General features: G+C 37.2%; 2 protein-coding genes across 2 annotated transcripts; one reads left to right on the top strand and one right to left on the bottom strand.

Annotated features, from left to right (window-relative positions):
* The first annotated feature begins 1,124 nt into the window (after positions 1-1,124).
* sart1 (spliceosome associated factor 1, recruiter of U4/U6.U5 tri-snRNP) lies at positions 1,125-8,628 on the top strand. Its single transcript, XM_056261974.1, has 20 exons — positions 1,125-1,451; positions 1,956-2,010; positions 2,118-2,173; positions 3,152-3,278; positions 3,399-3,504; positions 3,608-3,685; positions 4,332-4,431; positions 4,559-4,701; positions 5,328-5,534; positions 5,616-5,719; positions 5,800-5,948; positions 6,078-6,202; positions 6,845-7,009; positions 7,095-7,205; positions 7,287-7,374; positions 7,467-7,557; positions 7,663-7,798; positions 7,881-7,970; positions 8,296-8,417; positions 8,497-8,628. The coding sequence occupies exons 1-20, from the start codon at positions 1,190-1,192 to the stop codon at positions 8,513-8,515; spliced, it is 2,334 nt and encodes a 777-aa protein (XP_056117949.1). The 5' UTR covers positions 1,125-1,189; the 3' UTR covers positions 8,516-8,628.
* Positions 8,629-10,108: 1,480 nt separating this feature from the next.
* hif1al2 (hypoxia inducible factor 1 subunit alpha, like 2) lies at positions 10,109-17,525 on the bottom strand. Its single transcript, XM_056261976.1, has 14 exons — positions 17,278-17,525; positions 15,913-16,139; positions 15,707-15,837; positions 15,536-15,620; positions 15,354-15,430; positions 14,538-14,713; positions 14,345-14,451; positions 13,769-13,916; positions 12,611-12,750; positions 12,442-12,515; positions 11,557-11,810; positions 11,388-11,460; positions 10,887-11,004; positions 10,109-10,805 (listed from the first exon to the last, which is right to left on the bottom strand). The coding sequence occupies exons 1-14, from the start codon at positions 17,376-17,378 to the stop codon at positions 10,540-10,542; spliced, it is 1,977 nt and encodes a 658-aa protein (XP_056117951.1). The 5' UTR covers positions 17,379-17,525; the 3' UTR covers positions 10,109-10,539.
* Between the last annotated feature and the right edge of the window lie 965 nt (positions 17,526-18,490).

Raw genomic sequence — 18,490 nt, forward strand, 5'->3', positions numbered from 1 at the left:
AAATGTTTGTTAGTAATCATGCCAAAAGAAGCTTGTATATTCTTACTCAAGTAAAGACAGACATTGAAGTAAAAGATGTTAACCTCTATTAGTTAAACTGTTGTTGTTTTTTTCACCAAAGAAAGTGTGTGTGTGTGTGTGTCACTGTCACATATATTATATAATCAAACTTTTATTATATAATCAAACTTTTATTTTAGAATCGATTAATCACAATTAATTGATTTGACAGATAGATAGACAGACACATATATAATTTAGAATTTTTTAGAATTCACACATGTAACACATATTATATAAAAACACTTTTGACAGCACAGATAGATAGATAGATAGATAGATAGATAGATAGATAGATAGATAGATAGATAGATAGACAGACACATAATTTAGAATTTATTAGAATTCTTTGCATACAAATTATATATGTCTGTGTTCATCTCTACTTTCTTTCAACAATAATTTGTATTTTTGTGTGGAGTTTCTTCTCACCTTAATTTGCTCAATAGGGATGTGACTGTGAGGTACTATTTTCTGTAAAAATCCTTATTATAATGCTCACAATATTTATTGTGAAAAGTACTGAACTACAAATCTTTCTCCTCAAGCTCATATATCTACTACCATTAATAAATTTAAAGCATGTTATAGTATAGTAGGCCTAGTGTTTTACAAATAGCCTAGCCTATTTGACTTTATTGAACGGTTGTAATGGCCATTTTATTAATTTAGCATTTTGCGAACAATTAGATTTACATGTTACAAAAAAGTTATTACTATACTTTCTCATAATATTATTCTCATACCATTTAAATGAGGTTTTGCCATAGACTTAATAAAACGGGTTAAAACTGCGTTGTACAGACCAACAGCTTCCATACTAGTAGGTGGCGCTAAAACACCCTCTTAGTCCATTTAACCCGGAAGTTGTCAGAGCAGCACGGCGTTCATCATACGATCGCGTTATTGCGGTAGTCGTGTTTTTTTGTGTGTTTACATTTTCAACAAGAATAAATGCGAAATAATGCGTTAAAACCCCGATAATAGAATCTGGACCTGATACTACGATGTCTTTGTAATGTTGATATTAGTTAAATAGTTACCTGTTTGCCGTGTTATACTCAACTAAAGTGCATTAGTTAGAGAGACGCAAATAAGTTAGCACATTTAGTCCGTAAACAGAACCGAAATGGGTTCATCAAAGAAACACAAAGAAAAGGAGAAAGACCGGGATCCCGAGGATCGGCACCGTGAGCACAAGAAACACCGTCACAAGGATCGAGACAAGGAGAAGGAGAAGGACCGAGATCGAGAGAAGAGAAAGAGATCCCGATCCAGAGAGAGGAGCAGCCGGGGAGCAGAGAGAGACAGAAGCGGGAGAGCAGAGAGGAGCAATGCAGAGCCGCGAGTCAAGAAAGAGAGGCTTGATCCTGCTTTCGAGGACAACAGCGGTCAGTCATCCTGTCCACCCCGTAGTTTCTGACAAACTACCATAATTACTACAGTAAAACTGTGTTGACTAGGTGTTCTGCTATACTGTCATCAAATGAAAATGTAGACAGCATGTTTGAGCCTTATACAGACCTGGTTTCACAGACAGGGCTTAGATTAAGCCAGGATAAGGCCTTTGTTCAATTAGGACATTTACGTAGCTTTTATAAACGCGCCTTAGAAAATAACATTACTGATGTGCTTCTTGAGACAAAACAATGGCACTGCCATATTTAAAAATATGTCGGTGAAAGTTGCTTTCAGTTAAAACGGCTTAAACATGCATTTCAGTCTGGGAAACTGCCTGGGCAGCCTTCATCTTATCCTCATTCCTTACTAAAATTCACCATAGTAGCCCATACATTTCTTTGTCCTACTACATTTATGGCATGCAATAATCTTTAAGGCCTTGGTAGGCCTTGACATTGTACTGTATTCATGTATGTCAACATCTTGTGTTGCAGAGCCAGGTCCCAAATCTGCTGGTGGTGATGCTTCGCTCAGCATTGAAGAGACCAAGTATGTTTTGTAGAATACTGTCTTTTGTAATTATGGGAGGGGAAGGTATAATTAATTTAAATGCATGTATGGTATATTACTAAATGCTATTACTCTTTGTTTTGCAGTAAACTAAGGGCCAAACTAGGTTTAAAACCCCTTGATCTCAATGAAAACAAGAAAGGTAAGAATTTGATGGTCATGTTACATCAAAGTGCTGTTTTATACACTACTGTTTACATTTTGGACACAGTAAGATTTTATTTACAACAAAAAACTTATTAGGCAATGATTCATTAAAGGGGTCATGAACTGCATTTTTTTAAACAATGTTTCCTGAGGTGTACTTATAATCTTAGTATGATTTACATGTCCTAATTTAGAAATAAAAGGCCATTTTCTACCCTGATTTGAATGTTGTTTCTGATATGAGACTCCAGTGTAAACGCCCACTGTTATTAGCTAACATCTTTGCATATGAAATAAGTATTACATGTGAAAATCTCTCGAAATTTTTTACTACGTTTTTACTATTACAACTGTTGAGATTAACTAATTGGGCGTTGATTATAGCATTATATTCAGATCTACTTTCGTCGCATGAAAGATTGCAGTCATGAGCATTGTAGCCGTTGATCTCGTCAATGCAACCTGATTTCTGCACTCCCACGAATGCTTTCATCATAACTAACAGTTCAAACATGATGTAAATAAGAGATTCATTGTGCAGTGCAGACAGCGCCATTGATTATAACGAGAGTTTTGGCAAAACTCCTTTGGCGAATGTTTCCTGAGCAGCAAATCAACATATCAGAATGATTACTGAAGGATCATGTGACACTGAAGACTGGAGTAAAGATGCTGAAAACTCTGCTTTGTAATATTACGTTTTATTACTAATAAATTAACATTTTAAATATATTAAAATAGAAAAAAAGTTATTTTAAGTTGTAGTAATATTTCATAATATCACCGTTTCTACGGTATTTTTCATCAAATAAATGCGGCCTTAGGCACGAGAATTTCAAAAACATAAAAAATCTTTTTGACCCAAACTATAGAACGTTAGTGTACGTATTTGCTTTATTGTACGCATGGTTTTAAATGCAATCTTATTTGAAGCATTTCTTTCTAAATCTATGATTGTTTGACGGTTCCTCAGAGACTGGAACCAAGGAGGAGCCCCTCGTGGCTGAGACCATTAATCCTGTCCACATCAAACAGCAGGCTGAGATTAGAGAGAAACTGGCTGCTCTCAAAGAGAAGCGTCTACTCAATAAGAAACTGGGGTAGGATATTGTTGCCACCTGCAATGGATAATAACTTTCAATATTGTAATTCTATGTTATTCAAACTAAATCAAATGCTAAATTGTACTAATATCCGTCTCTTTGTTGTTTTGTTTTCAGGAAGGTGAAGGCGCTTGGGGATGATGAACCATGGCTGGACGACACAGCAGCCTGGGTAGAGAGGAGTCGCAAACTAGCCAAGGAGAAGGAGTTGGCAGAGAAGAGGGTGAGAATAGACCGTTGTGGAGGCAACCAGATGGCTAGCTTTGTCTCGCTTTTCCTTTATCTGTGTTTTTATTTTGTCTTCTGTGTAATCCCTCTCTTAACAGGCCAAACTCCTAGAGGAGATGGACGAAGAGTTCGGTGTGAGCAATCTGGTCGAGCAGGAGTTTGCACAGGAAAAGAGGGTGTGTGAGCCAAGTGCCCCAAGACAACATTTTAAAGGCCCCCTAAAATATTTCTGTTACTTCTGCTGTAATGAAAAATCTACTCATTTTTTACACTTGCTGGTTATTAAAGTCATATTATAATATATAAATATGATATAAAATAAATGTAATTCTAGATCATTCCAGAAGCTTCAATGAGTTGCTGATTTTATTTTATTTTTTTACTCCCAGATAGTAGTTTCTACCCAATACAATATTTCAGAGATTGGCATAACTAGAAAATTATATTCATACTCATTAATTTTCTTAAGATTTTATTAATGTACATTACTTTTCCATGTTTAGAAATCCTCAAATGCAAGTTTTCCAAGATAGTGGGAATCCTGGTCTCTTAAATAAATGTGATGTTTGTTGAGGGGGTGAATTAACATAAGAAATATCTTGATGTTTAACTGTTTTAGTTTATTTTAACATTTATTTATTCTTATTTTAAATAATTTTAAGTCATCTGGGACCTTAACCAGCAGTGAGATGCACTAGCTTTGATCATGTAACTGTTGTTGATGAAAAGGTTTATTTTATTTATATAAATATATATATATATATATATTAGTATTGCATATCCATTTATGTATTACTTCAGTTTAGCTGTTTTACTGAACAGGACTCGTACGGCTCACGCCATCTCAAAGGGCTCAAGGTTCAACACAAGATGGACTCTTTCAGAGAGGGAGAAACGGTTGTATTAACTCTACAAGACAAAGGTAAGCTAACATGATGATGGTGAGAATGGGTAAATGTTCTGTTGCTGTAGATGAATAAGCATCTGCTAAATCACTGACAGCACCTACACGCGCACTCACGGTTTCTCTGTGTGGGTGATTTTCACAGGTGTTCTGGAGGAGAAGGAGGACGTGCTGGTGAATGTGGGTCTGGTGGACAAAGAGAAAGCAGAGAAAAATGTGGAGCTGAAGAAAAAGAAGCCAGATTATAAACCTTATGAAGAAGAGGAGAGTGTGGATGACATGCTCGTTGTAAGATCGCCTGTTAACTTTGAAATTTCAAATTCGCTAGATGCATTAAAATATATTTAGGGTGCTTTCTCACTAGCACTTTTTTGTGCGCACCTGGGTTCAATTGACGTCAGAGTTCGGTTGTTTGGATGATGTGAACGCTGTTTTCCGAACTCTATTGCGCACCCGTGATCCGTACCAGAGGTCGCATTAAAAGGGTGGTCGGATACGCTTCATGTGAACTCCAGTACGGTACCCTGCTGAAACGAATGGAATCGTACTAAAACAATTTTTGCGGTACATTTGTGACGGATAGACGCAAGTGCCATTATGTGCTGATGCTTTGGAAACAAAAACAAAGGTTAAAAAAAATAAAATCGGGCAATCGAACTCTGTTCCGGACCAGGCAATCAAACCAAGTGTGAAAGCACCCTTAAAGAATCTCACCTGGTAACAAATTAGCACTTGACGTCACACTGCCTGAACAGTTTGCTTGGAATTTGGCATCACAACATTATAATGTAAAGTTGAGGCAATGAGCAAAAAAATCTCCTCTATTAAAACACCACTGATATTGGCTGATAGCACTGTGCGCTTCTGTCTTTCTTAAACGTAACATTCTTATGTCTTCTTTTAATTCTTTCCAGCTCAAGCCAAAGTCTGTGCTGTCCAAGTACGATGAGGAGATCGAGGGAGAGAAGAAGAAGAGTTTCAGGCTGAGTTCTGGAGGTTTTGTCGGGGGTGAGAGAGAGCGAGAGCTGCAGGCCATCAGAGAAAACCTGCACAATCAGGCCCAGTCTCTGGACATGCCCTCTCTCAGCCTCGCCACTGAATACTACACGCCACAGGAAATGGTGAGAAATACGTTTGTTTAAGTGCACTCGGTTTTAAGTTTGATGTCATTCTTGACTGATTGTTTTGGCGTGTCACATCAGGTTGGCTTTAAGAAGACCAAACGCAAAGTCAAGAAAATCAGAAAGAAGGAGAGGGCTGGTGACCTCTTGATTGACGACACTCGAAGCACAGATTTTGGCTCCAGGTAAAGCCTTTACTTGCTTGCTGTTGAATACTACAGCGACACCACTGTTATTTCAACCCCAAACCGATTCTGGCACTCAGGTCTCGAGGTCGAGGTAGAAGGCAAGATGAGGAGGAGGAGGAGGGGGCGGAGCCTGGATATGTTGCTTTGGAAACCAGCAGCAAGCCCAGGGATGTCCTCCAACAGTCGGATGACATTAGAATGGCCGACATGGACATTAGTGATGAAGGTAACAGAACTTTTTAATGATTTTTCATTTTCTGAAGGCATCCTTTTCTGTCTGTGGGGCTTCCCTTTGAAATTCAAATGAATTGCATCAGTATTCTCTGCACTCACTCTTTCTCCTTGTCTTTCCCAGAGGACTTTGTCTCTCCAGAGCCTACTGCATTTGAAGAGGATGAAGCAGAGCAGGAGCTCCAGAAACAACTTGAGAAACAGAGGAAACTCAGGCAAAAACAGATGCTCAAAGACTCAGGAGAGAGGGTCAGCACTATTCAGTTCTGAAGCAATTCTTCTGCAATGCAGATAAAAATCCACATTTGTTTTAATTATTCAAATTAGTCCGTTTTTTTTTTATGGCAGTGGTTGAGTTAAAAAACATGCACTTTTGCTGGACACCTCTCGTCTAACAGATATCGTTGAATCAGTGGCAGTTTCTCGCAGCTGACCTGCACGACACACACTTGGGGCCAGATTTACTAAACGGATCAAATTTGCGTGAGAGTGCAAACCCATAAAAGCACCGATTGGAGTGGAAAGTTCTGCGTGTGATCTACTGACAGCACTCAAATGAAAGAACACAGACGCAGCCGGACCATTTCCATAATGACCAACGCAATCTACCAAGAGCAGCACAAATTAGCGTCTGCTTTAAGACATGCTTTTTTGGGCGTTAAATAATGACGCAAATACCAGTAAATTGACTAGCGCTAACCTTAGTAAACCCCTTGCATGATTCATTTAAATACTCTCCTCCCATCATTTTTGCATCTGAAAGAGAATCTCCTCCAAATGCATATGCAATAGGGCCAGATGGAAAAATAACCGTTTTTTTTTTAAATATGTATTTTTAATAATTAACAATAAAATGTTTATTCAACTTTCTTTTGTACGTGGTGTTTTCAGGTGGCTGAGCACCTGAAGCAAATGGAGACGGCAGAAGATGACGAGAATGACCCAGACAAAAGGAACAACATTGTCTTCAATGCCACCTCTGAATTTTGTCGTACTCTTGGAGACATCCCAACCTACGGGCTGTCAGGAAACCGAGAGGACCAAGAGGATATTATGGTACAAACCATCCCAACCCTTCCCTCTTGTGATATGTTTCTTCACCTGTAGGTCTTGATGATTTTGATTTGTTTGGGTTACACAGGACTTTGAAAAGGATGTTGAGAAAGAAGGAGGTGGACAGTCAGACTCTGATATGGATGACAACGTGGGCTGGAGCACTGTCAACCTGGACGAGGAGAAAGTCCAGGCAGATGTGAGTCTTCCGCTCACCTCATTGACTGCAATTCTGTTGGAATGTGAAACCTTTTCTTTAACATGATCTTTTCTGTTATAGTTCTCAACGGCATCCACAACTATTCTGGATGAAGAGCCCATTGTAAACTCTGGTCTCTCTGCTGCTCTGCTTCTGTGCAAAAACAAAGGTGAGAGATGAACCAAATCTGATTTTGAACCTGATAGAATGGGTAATATTGTCTGATTTATTTAAAAATGTATATTTATTTAACCCTTTCAGGGCTGTTGGACACACAGATGCTGAAGGTGGCTCGTGTCAAAAACCCAAAACCAGTTCTGGCAAACGATAACTACTGCATCGAAGACAAGATGTGAGTAGATGTAGAAATACTTTCCCCAGTGGTTCTTGCTGCTTTTTTTCTTTCTTTTTTTTTAAGGAAAAAAGCCACGCCTATTTATTTTTCATTCTACTGCAGGAATATTGATGACAAGTACAGCAGGAGGGAGGAATACAGAGGCTTCACTCAGGATTTTAAGGAAAAGGATCACTACAAGCCTGATGTCAAGATTGAATATGTTGATGAATCTGGTCGCAAGCTGACCCCTAAAGAGGTTTGTGCATGTGTGGTTCTTCACCTATCACATTATTAGATATCACTGCTACGAGTGCTCAGCTTCATGTGTCGTCCTCCAGGCTTTCAGACAGCTGTCCCATCGCTTCCACGGGAAGGGTTCTGGCAAGATGAAGACGGAACGGAGAATGAAAAAGCTTGAGGAAGAGGCGGTATGTTTTCTTCACATCGCCATGCATTTTAGAACATGAAGCACCATTAAACTCGGCACGAAATGGAAGTTGCAATTAGTCTTTTCTTCCCTATTTTGATATAAATGGTTTCTTGAACAAAAAAAATGGAGGCCAGGACTTGTCCATCGGGAATTGATTAGATCGTTGTCGTTTGCTATTGCTGCAATCTCATGTGAGAAAAAAACAAGAATTGTCCATTTTTATTTCATGGTGGCTTTAATTGATGTGGGTCTTTTTTGGTGTGTATATACCACCATCTGTCTTGTCAAACTATTAAGGGTTTTTTTGGCCGTTGTTTCTGCAGCTGCTGAAGAAGATGAGCAGCAGTGACACTCCTCTGGGAACCGTCGCTCTTCTGCAGGAAAAGCAGAAGTCCCAGAAAACTCCTTACATTGTGCTGAGTGGCAGTGGGAAGAGCATGAATGCGTACGTATTCATTCACCATTTCTATTCCATTCTATCTATATTCTGGTTGTTAATTGGTTTTATCTTGCTCTTTTCACAGGAACACCATAACAAAGTAAATCTAGATTCTGGAACCTTAGAACAGGCCTGTCACAGAAGATTTCTCAAAGAAAATGTACTCGTTTTAGCCGTCTCTTAAATGAATAAAGTCGTAACTAGTGATGTATATACAGACATTGTCCTGTGTGTGAATTTAAATCCCTTGATTCATTTCGTGATTCAGACAATTTGCTGTAGAACACTCTTTTTTCTTCATTAAAAACTGTTGCGATTTAAACTGATGTAATATTATTCATGTATTATTACAAGCATTTTTGTTTGTTTTGTAGAGTTTGTAAAAAATAAGTACAATGTACTTATTGTGTCCATGTTGTATTTCAAAACACTTGTGCTGCTATTAATGTGCTATTAACGGGAAGGTTAAGGAGCAGTTTGGTGGTGTGGTTTAGTTTAACACCGTTAAGGTGTAAGAGAAGGCTCAACAGTCTAATTATAGATATAATTACAGAAATTAATTACATGTTACATGTAATTATATGCAGGTATTTTAAAAATGTAATTACATTGAAAAAAACATGCATTTACACAGTAAGTGCATTGCATCAAATTATTAATTTAAATATAAGTTCATAGTAGTTAAGGACACCTAATATAAATTGGGACAAAAAGATGTATTATCAATGTATTATTAAAATAACTGTAGTGCCAGTAGTTCTTAGCTATTGCTGTTCTTTGTGTATTTTAATAACTTATACCACAGTGGTGTTAGATGCTGCATTGCCATCTATTGATGTGGATCAGCATGACCTTTTATGAGTTTACATAAATTACACTAATACTATTGAGTTTTAGACCTAGGTCTACACACTCATTAATTCCCACCTGTCCGACCAAAAATAAGCAACTTTGGCATTAATACAAATATTTCCACCTAGTCTAAGCTGTTCATTAGCTTGTTTTCTGCTCTTCGCATCACCAAACAGCACTACAATACTAGCGTATCTAAAGGCGCAGCAGCCAATGAGCATGAGTATTCTTACCGTGTCCATGGGTCAAGTAATTTCAACATGGGTGACCCACAACATGCCTAATTAAAAATTTATATATGAAAAGTATGAGTACAGTGAGTCATTTGAATGGACACCATTCAGATGATGCTTCTCACACGCAACTTTTATTTTCTTAATGTCTAAAACTTTCTAAATTAGCACCAAACTACTATGCATCTTTAATTGGTATATTAATAATTTATGAATATTCTCATATTTTTCTGACGGATAAGATGGGAACAAGATGTAAAGGGAACAATTGAGAGTGCAAACACTGACAATCAGATTAAGTAAAATTATGTACATAAAGCATGAAAAATTGTGAATCGAGACATACTTTTGTGAAAGTGCAAACAATACGTTTTTATTTATTCATAAAGGTTTCTAGAATATGTTGAAATACAACACAGCAATGGTAGAAGAAGACGCAAGACCATATTTACAAATACAGAAGTGGCCAAAAGTGATATGTTTTAATGACCCTACAAGTTTTAATAAACCATCAAAATATAAGGAAAATATTTTATTGTTTTTAAATATGAGGGAAGAACAAAACACTAAATGTGGTTGAGGTATTTTTCTGACAAAATTATTTGGCAAACTACAGCTACAGGTTTTATTTTACTATGCAAAAAAGTGCATAGAAAAACAAAAAGCTTACATTGACTATACAACATAATCAGTCATTAATATTTAATATTAATAACACTTTTTTGCATGTGTTCTAAATGATGTCCATACAATTTGGCATGTTTCACTGCGTTATCACGAATAAAACAATTGACTTCAAGCACAACTATGCAATATACTTAGAAAATCTGTTACAATTATTAAGTAACATTAAAATGTAAATGTTTCTAGGCCGGACATAACTTTTGGCCACTACTGTACTACTTGTGCTGTGACTTTAGAAAAGAGTCGTTTAAAGCACAAAGCCCAAGCTTTGCTCCAAAACTTTACGCCCATCACTCAGGTTTAAGTAATGTACACTAAGGCAATGCTTGTTGGTGTGATTACTGGTATTTTGTTTTGTATCAGCACCAAGGTACTCTTGTGGCCACTTGGTCCAGAACAGCTATAATTTCTGTCCCTTGGAGCAAATATGATGTGGGGTCAAGAGGAGCATTGACCTCACACTCCCACCCACTCAAAATAGGTAGAGTCAAAGGTGCTGGGTCCGTTTTTACATCAGCATGGTGTTTTCTGTTCTGTGGATGACGCATTGGATTCTCCAGAAGCGATCTGAACTTTGATCCAAGTGGATTCAGGCCTCTGCGACATGGCCTCGGTATTGATCCATCTAGTGGAAATGTGGAAAATGCTAAATGTGTAATATAAATTGAGAAACTATTGTTTTATTGAAGTCTGGAAGCCATCTTACCAATGTTCCAGTATGTTCTGTTGGGTTGTTGTGAAAATTTCAGTGCATCTTCCCTCCAATGATATGTCGTGTTTTCAGTTGAGAATAGTTGATAATTATGCTGCTTACAATTATAAACCTGAAGGAAAAAATTTGTCCAATTACTTAACTTCATTTGAATGTATTTTCAGGGTTGTTTAAACTCAAAATTTTCAATTCAAAAATTCAAATGCAATATGGAATATTAAATATTATCTTATACTTTTATAGAACAGTTGAATGAACAATTGAATTTGCACTAATTGAGTAATTTGTATTTCAGACACAATATTGCTCAATATATTTACTTGTCAATTTTTGAAAATAGTTCCAAATTAAGTCTAAGCATAATCAATGGTTGAGCATCTCAGAGCAACATACAGTGCCGCTTCTGTGCTGAATGAATCCACCAATCAAATTGAAGGACCGTAACTAACTGTAATATAAAGGGAATTTGCATGCACATGAGCACAGTGACAGTACCTTTGAAATTCTGTTCACAAGATCTAAGCTTTCATTCAACTGCTTGGCTGTTATCAGGTTAGTATCAGCGATCCTATGACAAAGGAAATATTTGTTTTTATTAATAGATTGCAAAATGCATAAATATCATTATTGTACACCAGAAAATTACCTTTCTTATTAGACATACTTGTTTGTTAGAAAATAATGACTGACACTTTGTTGGGTATGTGTCAGGCTCTTCGTAGGTAGAAAGACTGTTCCCTCTGAATTCTGCAACCGAGGGTCCAGTTTTTGATGTGGACTGTTGAATGATGGTCCGACTCCACACTCATTTAGTTCGTCACTGTCCACCGTCCCGTCTAAAATGGGAGTTAACAGGAAGTCCTCTCCATGCATGGGAATGTATGGAGCCAGACTGTCCAAGTCTAACTCACACAGATCCTACAGTAAAGCACAACAAATAGGAAGGTTTTCACAATATGTACATTACCGTTTAAAAATGTGTAGTCAGTATTTTTTTTTAAAGAAATAAACATTTTGTTCAGCATGGATGCATTTAATTGATTCATGTTAAAAAAGTTATATTTAAAATAAATGCCGTTGTTTTAAACTTTTTATTCATCAAAGAATCCTGGAAAAAAAAAATCACGGTTTCCACAAAAATATTATACAGTACAACTGTTTTCAACATTGATAATAATAAGAAATGTTTATTGAGCAGCATATTAGAATGATTTCTGAAGGATCATGTGACACTGAAGACTGGAGTAATGATGCTGAATATCCAGCTTTCCCATCACAGGAATACATTATATTTTAAAATACATTAAAATAGAAAAAAGTTATTTTAAATTGTAATAATATTTACAATAAAATGTACTATATTTTTGATCAAATAAATTCAGCCTTTATGCAACATTAAAAAAACCCAACCCCAACTTACCAACCCCAATCTTTGGAACAGTAGTGTAAATATGTTTGGTCTACGAGTACAGTAATAATTCAGTACCGTTGTTTATATATCAAAATACTATATTAACATCTGATACCTCAGAACATTAAGGGTACTCACACAATTGAAAATGCAGCACTCTTCTGTATTATGTGTGATCTCTCTGCAGCCATGAACTTCCTGTATGTCACCCTCTGAGCAAAAGACAATTCATCAGACAATTCATCATCATTATAACCATTTTCAATAACATCATATCCTGTGATATTTTAATATCTGTTAATTTGACCTCTTTGCTTTAGGAGTATTGTAGGAATACTGTGCTCAGTTGATTTGGTTCTAAGGCCTTCTGGGTAAAGTGAATCCTTTGGCTTCAGAACTTGTTCTGTCTGCTCCAGTAAAAATGCTAAATCAGGCTGCTCCACTCCACTACAATATTATGAAGCAAACAAAAAATTTTGTTCAAAAATAAAACAACATACCTTCAGCCTTTTACACATTTAGGGCACATTTACACGACAACAATGTACTAAAAACTGAAAAGTTTCTCCTTTGTGTTTTTCACGTACAGAGGACACCGTTGTCAAAACAATCCCCCTTTACACGGATCCACAAAAACAACAAAAATTGCTGTATTATTCATGCCAGGCCAGTAGTCAGTGATGTCACTTTGTAAGGAAACACACTAGGTGCCATAGACTGAACACGTAATGACGTCACTGTTTTCACAAATTCGCGTTTTTGTCGTTTACACAGAGACAATAATGGTAGAGTTTTCAAAACCTTGCACTTTGAATCCCATTTTCAAAAGTTTTCATTTTCAGGCCTGCAAAACACCATGTCTTGTAAATGAACAGCCAAAACGTATAAAAAGTCTTCCGTTTTAAGTTGAAAACTGTTAACAATCTCTGTTACCGTAAATTGTATGTTTATCTCTGTAAAGCTGCTTTGAAACAATCTCCATTGTTAAAAGCGCTATATAAATGAAGATGACTTGACTTGACTTGACTCGTGTAAACGGCCCCTTGAGATAAAAGTGTCTTCTATAGAGTCTTTACACAACAGTTTTCAACTAAAAACGGAAAACTTTTATGCGTTTTGGCCGTTCATGCACGACAACTGTGCAAGCGCAAGTTTTTGAAACCGATACCTTTATTGTCTCCGTGTAAACTACAAAAACACGTCTTTGTGAAAACAGTGACGTCATGCGCATAATGTGTGCCAGCTACAGGCCTGGCATGCATAACACAGTGTTTTTAATCATGTTCACAGATCCGTGTGAACGGGGATAGTTTTGACAACGTTGGCATCAGTATGCAAAAAAACATTACATTGTTGTTGTACCCTCAGTAACTTACAATACATTTAAGGTATAGTTTCAGTATGTGTATTTCCTGGGAATTTAACCAATCAATGTCCTTGGCATTGCTACTGGCAATTTTCTAACCTAAGAATGTAATTGATGCAGACGACACACTCTGGCACACCAGTACAACTGTTGCACACCACTGACGCGTCTGTCTCTGCCCAAACATAGCCACCGTGCCTGTGCAGCAGCCGATATTTCCCAGTCGACACCTGACCCTTGGAGAGCACTGTTCCGGACAGATATTTGAACATTATTAAAGACAGAGAGAAAAAAAGAAAATTGTTGTCATCATTTACTCGTTCTCATGTCATTTAAAAAATGCATGAAGTTCTTTAATAGAAAAGAGTTTAAAAGAAAATATATAAAATAAAATAACATTGCCATCCATGTTTCGCTGCCTATGGCCTGAGGTGTTGGGTTTCAAGTGGTTTGGAAAAAAATAAAAATAAAAAATAAAATAAAATCTTTGAAATAACAAGGTGAAATGGGTTTGGAACAAGATGAGGCTAAGTGAATTTTCAATTTTGTGTGAACGATCCCTTTAAGGACAGCTTACTTTAACAAATAAAATATTGCTTTTTATTATTATTTAACCCATTTAATAATAAAACAAATTGAATCAAGCATGAATTAATATGACAAGATATCTCTTACAGCAAATGTGTGCCTTGCGGATTTGCTGGCAGTCAGATGGATGATAGTACTGGTACACGGATTGACCCAAGAACTCTGTGTCTCGAAAGCCGGTCAACTTCACAACCCTGAGCCAAAAAAGAGCTTCAAATATAAAGACGGATTCAAAGCAGTTAGCTTTTTGCACTTGAAAGCTGCATGCAGAAGGTTGTACCTTGAGTGGCAGTAGGTGAACTTCATGTCTGGGCTGTGTACGCTCATAAACGTACATGTATTCAGCGCTGCATCCAGTTCAGTGATCTCCTGCATGGGCAGAACCCTGCACTGAAGAACTAGGCAACTGGATCCAAGTGTAGCCAACGTCTTTTTCTTTCCAGTACACTGAATAATCTTCAGATAAAAGCAAAGATTCATTACATTTAATTCATTACATTTATATAGCGCTTTTCTACTCAAAGCGCTTTACATATGGAAGAGGAGAATCTCCTCAACCACCACCAATGTGCAGCATCCACCTTGATGATGCGACGGTCACGGCAGCCATATTGCGCCAAAATGCCCACCACACACCAGCTTATTGGTGGAGAGGAGACAGTGATGAAGCCAATCAGTCTATATAGAAATGATTAGGAGGCCATGATGATGGATAGAGGCCAATGGGCAAATTTGTCCAGGATGTTTGTCCGGGGTTAAACCCCTACTCTTTTTCATAGGACATTCTGAGATTTTGAATGACCAGAAAGTCAGGACCTCGGTTTAACGTCTCATCCAAAGCATGGTGCTTTTTTTTTTGACAGTATGTCCCCATCACTATTCTGGGGCGTTAGAATTGAGCACCCCTGCTGGCCTCACTAACACCTTTTCCAGTAGCAACCAAGTTTTTTCCAGGAGGTCTCCCATCCAGGAACTGACCGGGGTCAACCCTGCTTTGCCTCAGTGGGACACAAGCCTTGGGCTACAGGGTGATAGCTGCTGGCAAACAATGTGGTCTTTTTTACTTTTGCAAACAATGGAAAGAAGCCTTTCTTACTTTCCAAGGAGTCAGCTTCTGATTCATCACACTTTTTATTCTGAGGAGCACTTCACATTCCTGCTGTCCTTGGTTTCCTGAAATATTAGCAGCAAATCAAATCACCGGCACTAGGATAAACCAGCCTAGACCAGCATGGAAATTTATGGTAAAAACTGGTCTTTCCAGCCAGAAGTGCTCACCCATCAGGCTCGTGAGGATGTCTTTGACCTCCATGTGATCACACGGATGCAAGAACTCAAACAAACTCCTCCCGATCCAATCCATCTGAAAGACACACGTTTGGGATTTAATAAAGATGCCAGTAAAGTCATTCCAAGTTCATGGAATTCATTTAGTTTTAGTGTCATCACCTGGTTTATTCCAGTGTGTGTAGTTACGCCCTTAGTGGTGAAGATGACCGTGCCATTCAAAGACAACAAAACCACAAACCCTCCGAGGGCAGAATCTAGCAACTCCCTCTCATGAGATTTAGCCGATACTCCTACAATCACAATGGCCTTTAGAAAACTTGCTTTCTTTCAACCCGTGTTCTACTTTCAAGCCCTTTTCTTTCTACCTGGTGAAGGAGGAGAGGACTGTGTACAGTTGTCTGGTGTGTTCAGAAGACCCCTCAGGTGAAGGTAAGCGATTGTGAGACGTATGACTGAAGCTTTGTCTCGCTTTCCGTCCATATTCGGGCCTAGAGGCAGAAGAGCAGTTAACTCCTCGAACAGCTGACTCTCCTTCTTCCTTCTGCTCCGTGCCGCCAAGCGAGAACATGTTTTTCTCAATTCTGTGCAGACCCTGTATTTAAATTTATGGTGAATTTGAACAACCACAAAAGATATGATGAAGCATTTTTAACATAAACATGCAAACATTTTAAATTAAATTGTTTTAGTTGTATGAGCACGCTGCTGTTGGCCCGATTCTCAACTAGCGTCATTCAGAGGAGGGAACATACACTAGAATCATCATCATTTTCACTGAAGACAGAGGGCAGCGCCGTTACTGATGGAAAAAGAGACGTCATGACTGCGTCACTTTGTCTTATCACTACCAAGCGTGGTTGCCTGCAGCTTCTGATACAATGCCATGCCTTCTGATAATGCCACATGTGCATATGTTTTTACATGCTTTTTTTTTTTTTGCCTGAAAATGTAAATAAATAAAGGTAATAATTGGTAAAATAATTGCTGATATTTGCTGGTGTAATATGAAACTTACTGTGAATTTATAAAAAAAATTTCTTTATTATTTATTCATACAATTATTTCCTTCTCTGCATTTTTCTCTGCTATAGCTTGTTTCCTGCAATCTAGCTTTCTAATAAGACTGACATTGTAAAGCACGAATATTGTTGGCTCTGTAACGACTGCTTTTGCTCCTAAGTAATTTTGGATAAAAATGTCTTCTTTTAATTTATTTTCATTTAATTTATTTTAATAAGAAGAATGAAAACATTCTTAAAACTGAAGGAAAAGGGCACTTTTAAGTATATTGACTATCAAGTGGCATGTAAATAATTCTCCAAATTCCTCTGTTAAACTTTTCAAACTTCTCAAAACCTTTGCATAGTGCCTGGCTGATTTGTTGTTTGGGTATTATCTGAATATTTCATTCATTTGAAAAAGATACTATATGCATGATAACTGAGGGAAATTAACAATCATTTGCATGCTACCAGAAAGTCTACTACATTTAGTTTATTTACAATGTTTGTTTCCTTCCCATTTAAAGCATTTTCATTTTTCGGAGATAAATTAGTTAAAAATAAAACTGAAATGTTTTTAGTATGTATGTCTTGTCCCAATTCCTCAAGTTAGTTCTAATGAATGCATAAAAAAAAAAACAAAAAAAAAAAACATAAAATATTTGTAAATGCAGCTTTAGTGGAATACAGCATGTGACAATCATGATTAAGATTAGTTTTTGTACTCACCTTCTTTTCTTCGGCTCAAAGAACATTTGCTTTCTTCTAGCTTTTCCATGGCACTTTTCTCTCAGTGGATGCCTAACCGTTTCCAAATGCTTTGAGGTCATTTTAATAACTTAAGATGACTCGAGTGATCGTGTGCTCATGTCTGGCATGTTACCAGGTGGCATGTGGTCATACTCACTGTTTGTAATCTCTGGACATACTTGTGTTTATACCCATTTTCTCTGTAGAAGACCCTCCCTTCATGTTCCATGTGACAGTAGGCCATTAATCACCAATAGGTTTGCATCTGTCAAAACAAGATGGTTTTTACTTTTCTGAGAACTCAGATCTTGTAGATTTGGAATAACGGCCACTCATGATTCTAGGAAACCTAAACAGTTTAAAAAAGATTGCATACAATAATTCATATAAGCAATATATAAGAAAAATCCTTTTCTTATTTCCTGTGTGCTGGCAGTTAGCTAAGATAAAGACATAATTGACACTATCATATAAATACAGACAGTGCATGTCGGCACTCACGGTTACATAATCTAGTAATTCAAACAAAGCACAAACACACATTTAGGGGTCTTAGTAGATATTTTAACATTAAAATAAGAAAACGCTTTAAATAATCTATTAACATTCTTTAAACATATCGAATTAATAAATACAACAAATACGACACATTGTACAACTAGTAAAATCTCCAATCATGCAAAAGGGCCGCTGAGTAATTTTAACACCCAAATCAAATCCGAAAACTAACAGAGTTGTTCAAATGCTTGAAACATTACCTTCAAGTTAAACACTCCCCACATGGATCGCTGAAAAACATGTTTGAGTTTGGGCTTGTAATAGTAGTCCATTGTCTGTTGCCCAAACATATCTGTAAGGATAAATTTCATAGTATCACTGCAGATGAACTCTCCATTTTCATGTTGGTCCTTTGATACTTTTCCAAGCACATTACTTTTTCTCTGAAATGCAGATGTATGCATCTAACTTGAAGCATATTTTTGAAGCATTATATTCATACACAGGCATCTGTAAACAAATTCCAAGTAAAACTATAAAGGAATAAATTGTGCAAAATAGTGCCTGATTTGCTCTGTTCTCCTTCCCCTTAGGAGAATGAACATACAGGCAACAAGCGACGTGCCGCCCCAGTAACCTGTTGGATCTATGTGATTTATTGACATTTGCTTTCTGTGATTGGCTTGCTCTAAAC

The sequence above is a fragment of the Rhinichthys klamathensis genome, unplaced genomic scaffold, assembly GCF_029890125.1.
Source record: "Rhinichthys klamathensis goyatoka isolate OS25496 unplaced genomic scaffold, OSU_Roscu_1.1 h1tg000191l_1, whole genome shotgun sequence".
Lineage (NCBI taxonomy): Eukaryota > Metazoa > Chordata > Actinopteri > Cypriniformes > Leuciscidae > Rhinichthys > Rhinichthys klamathensis.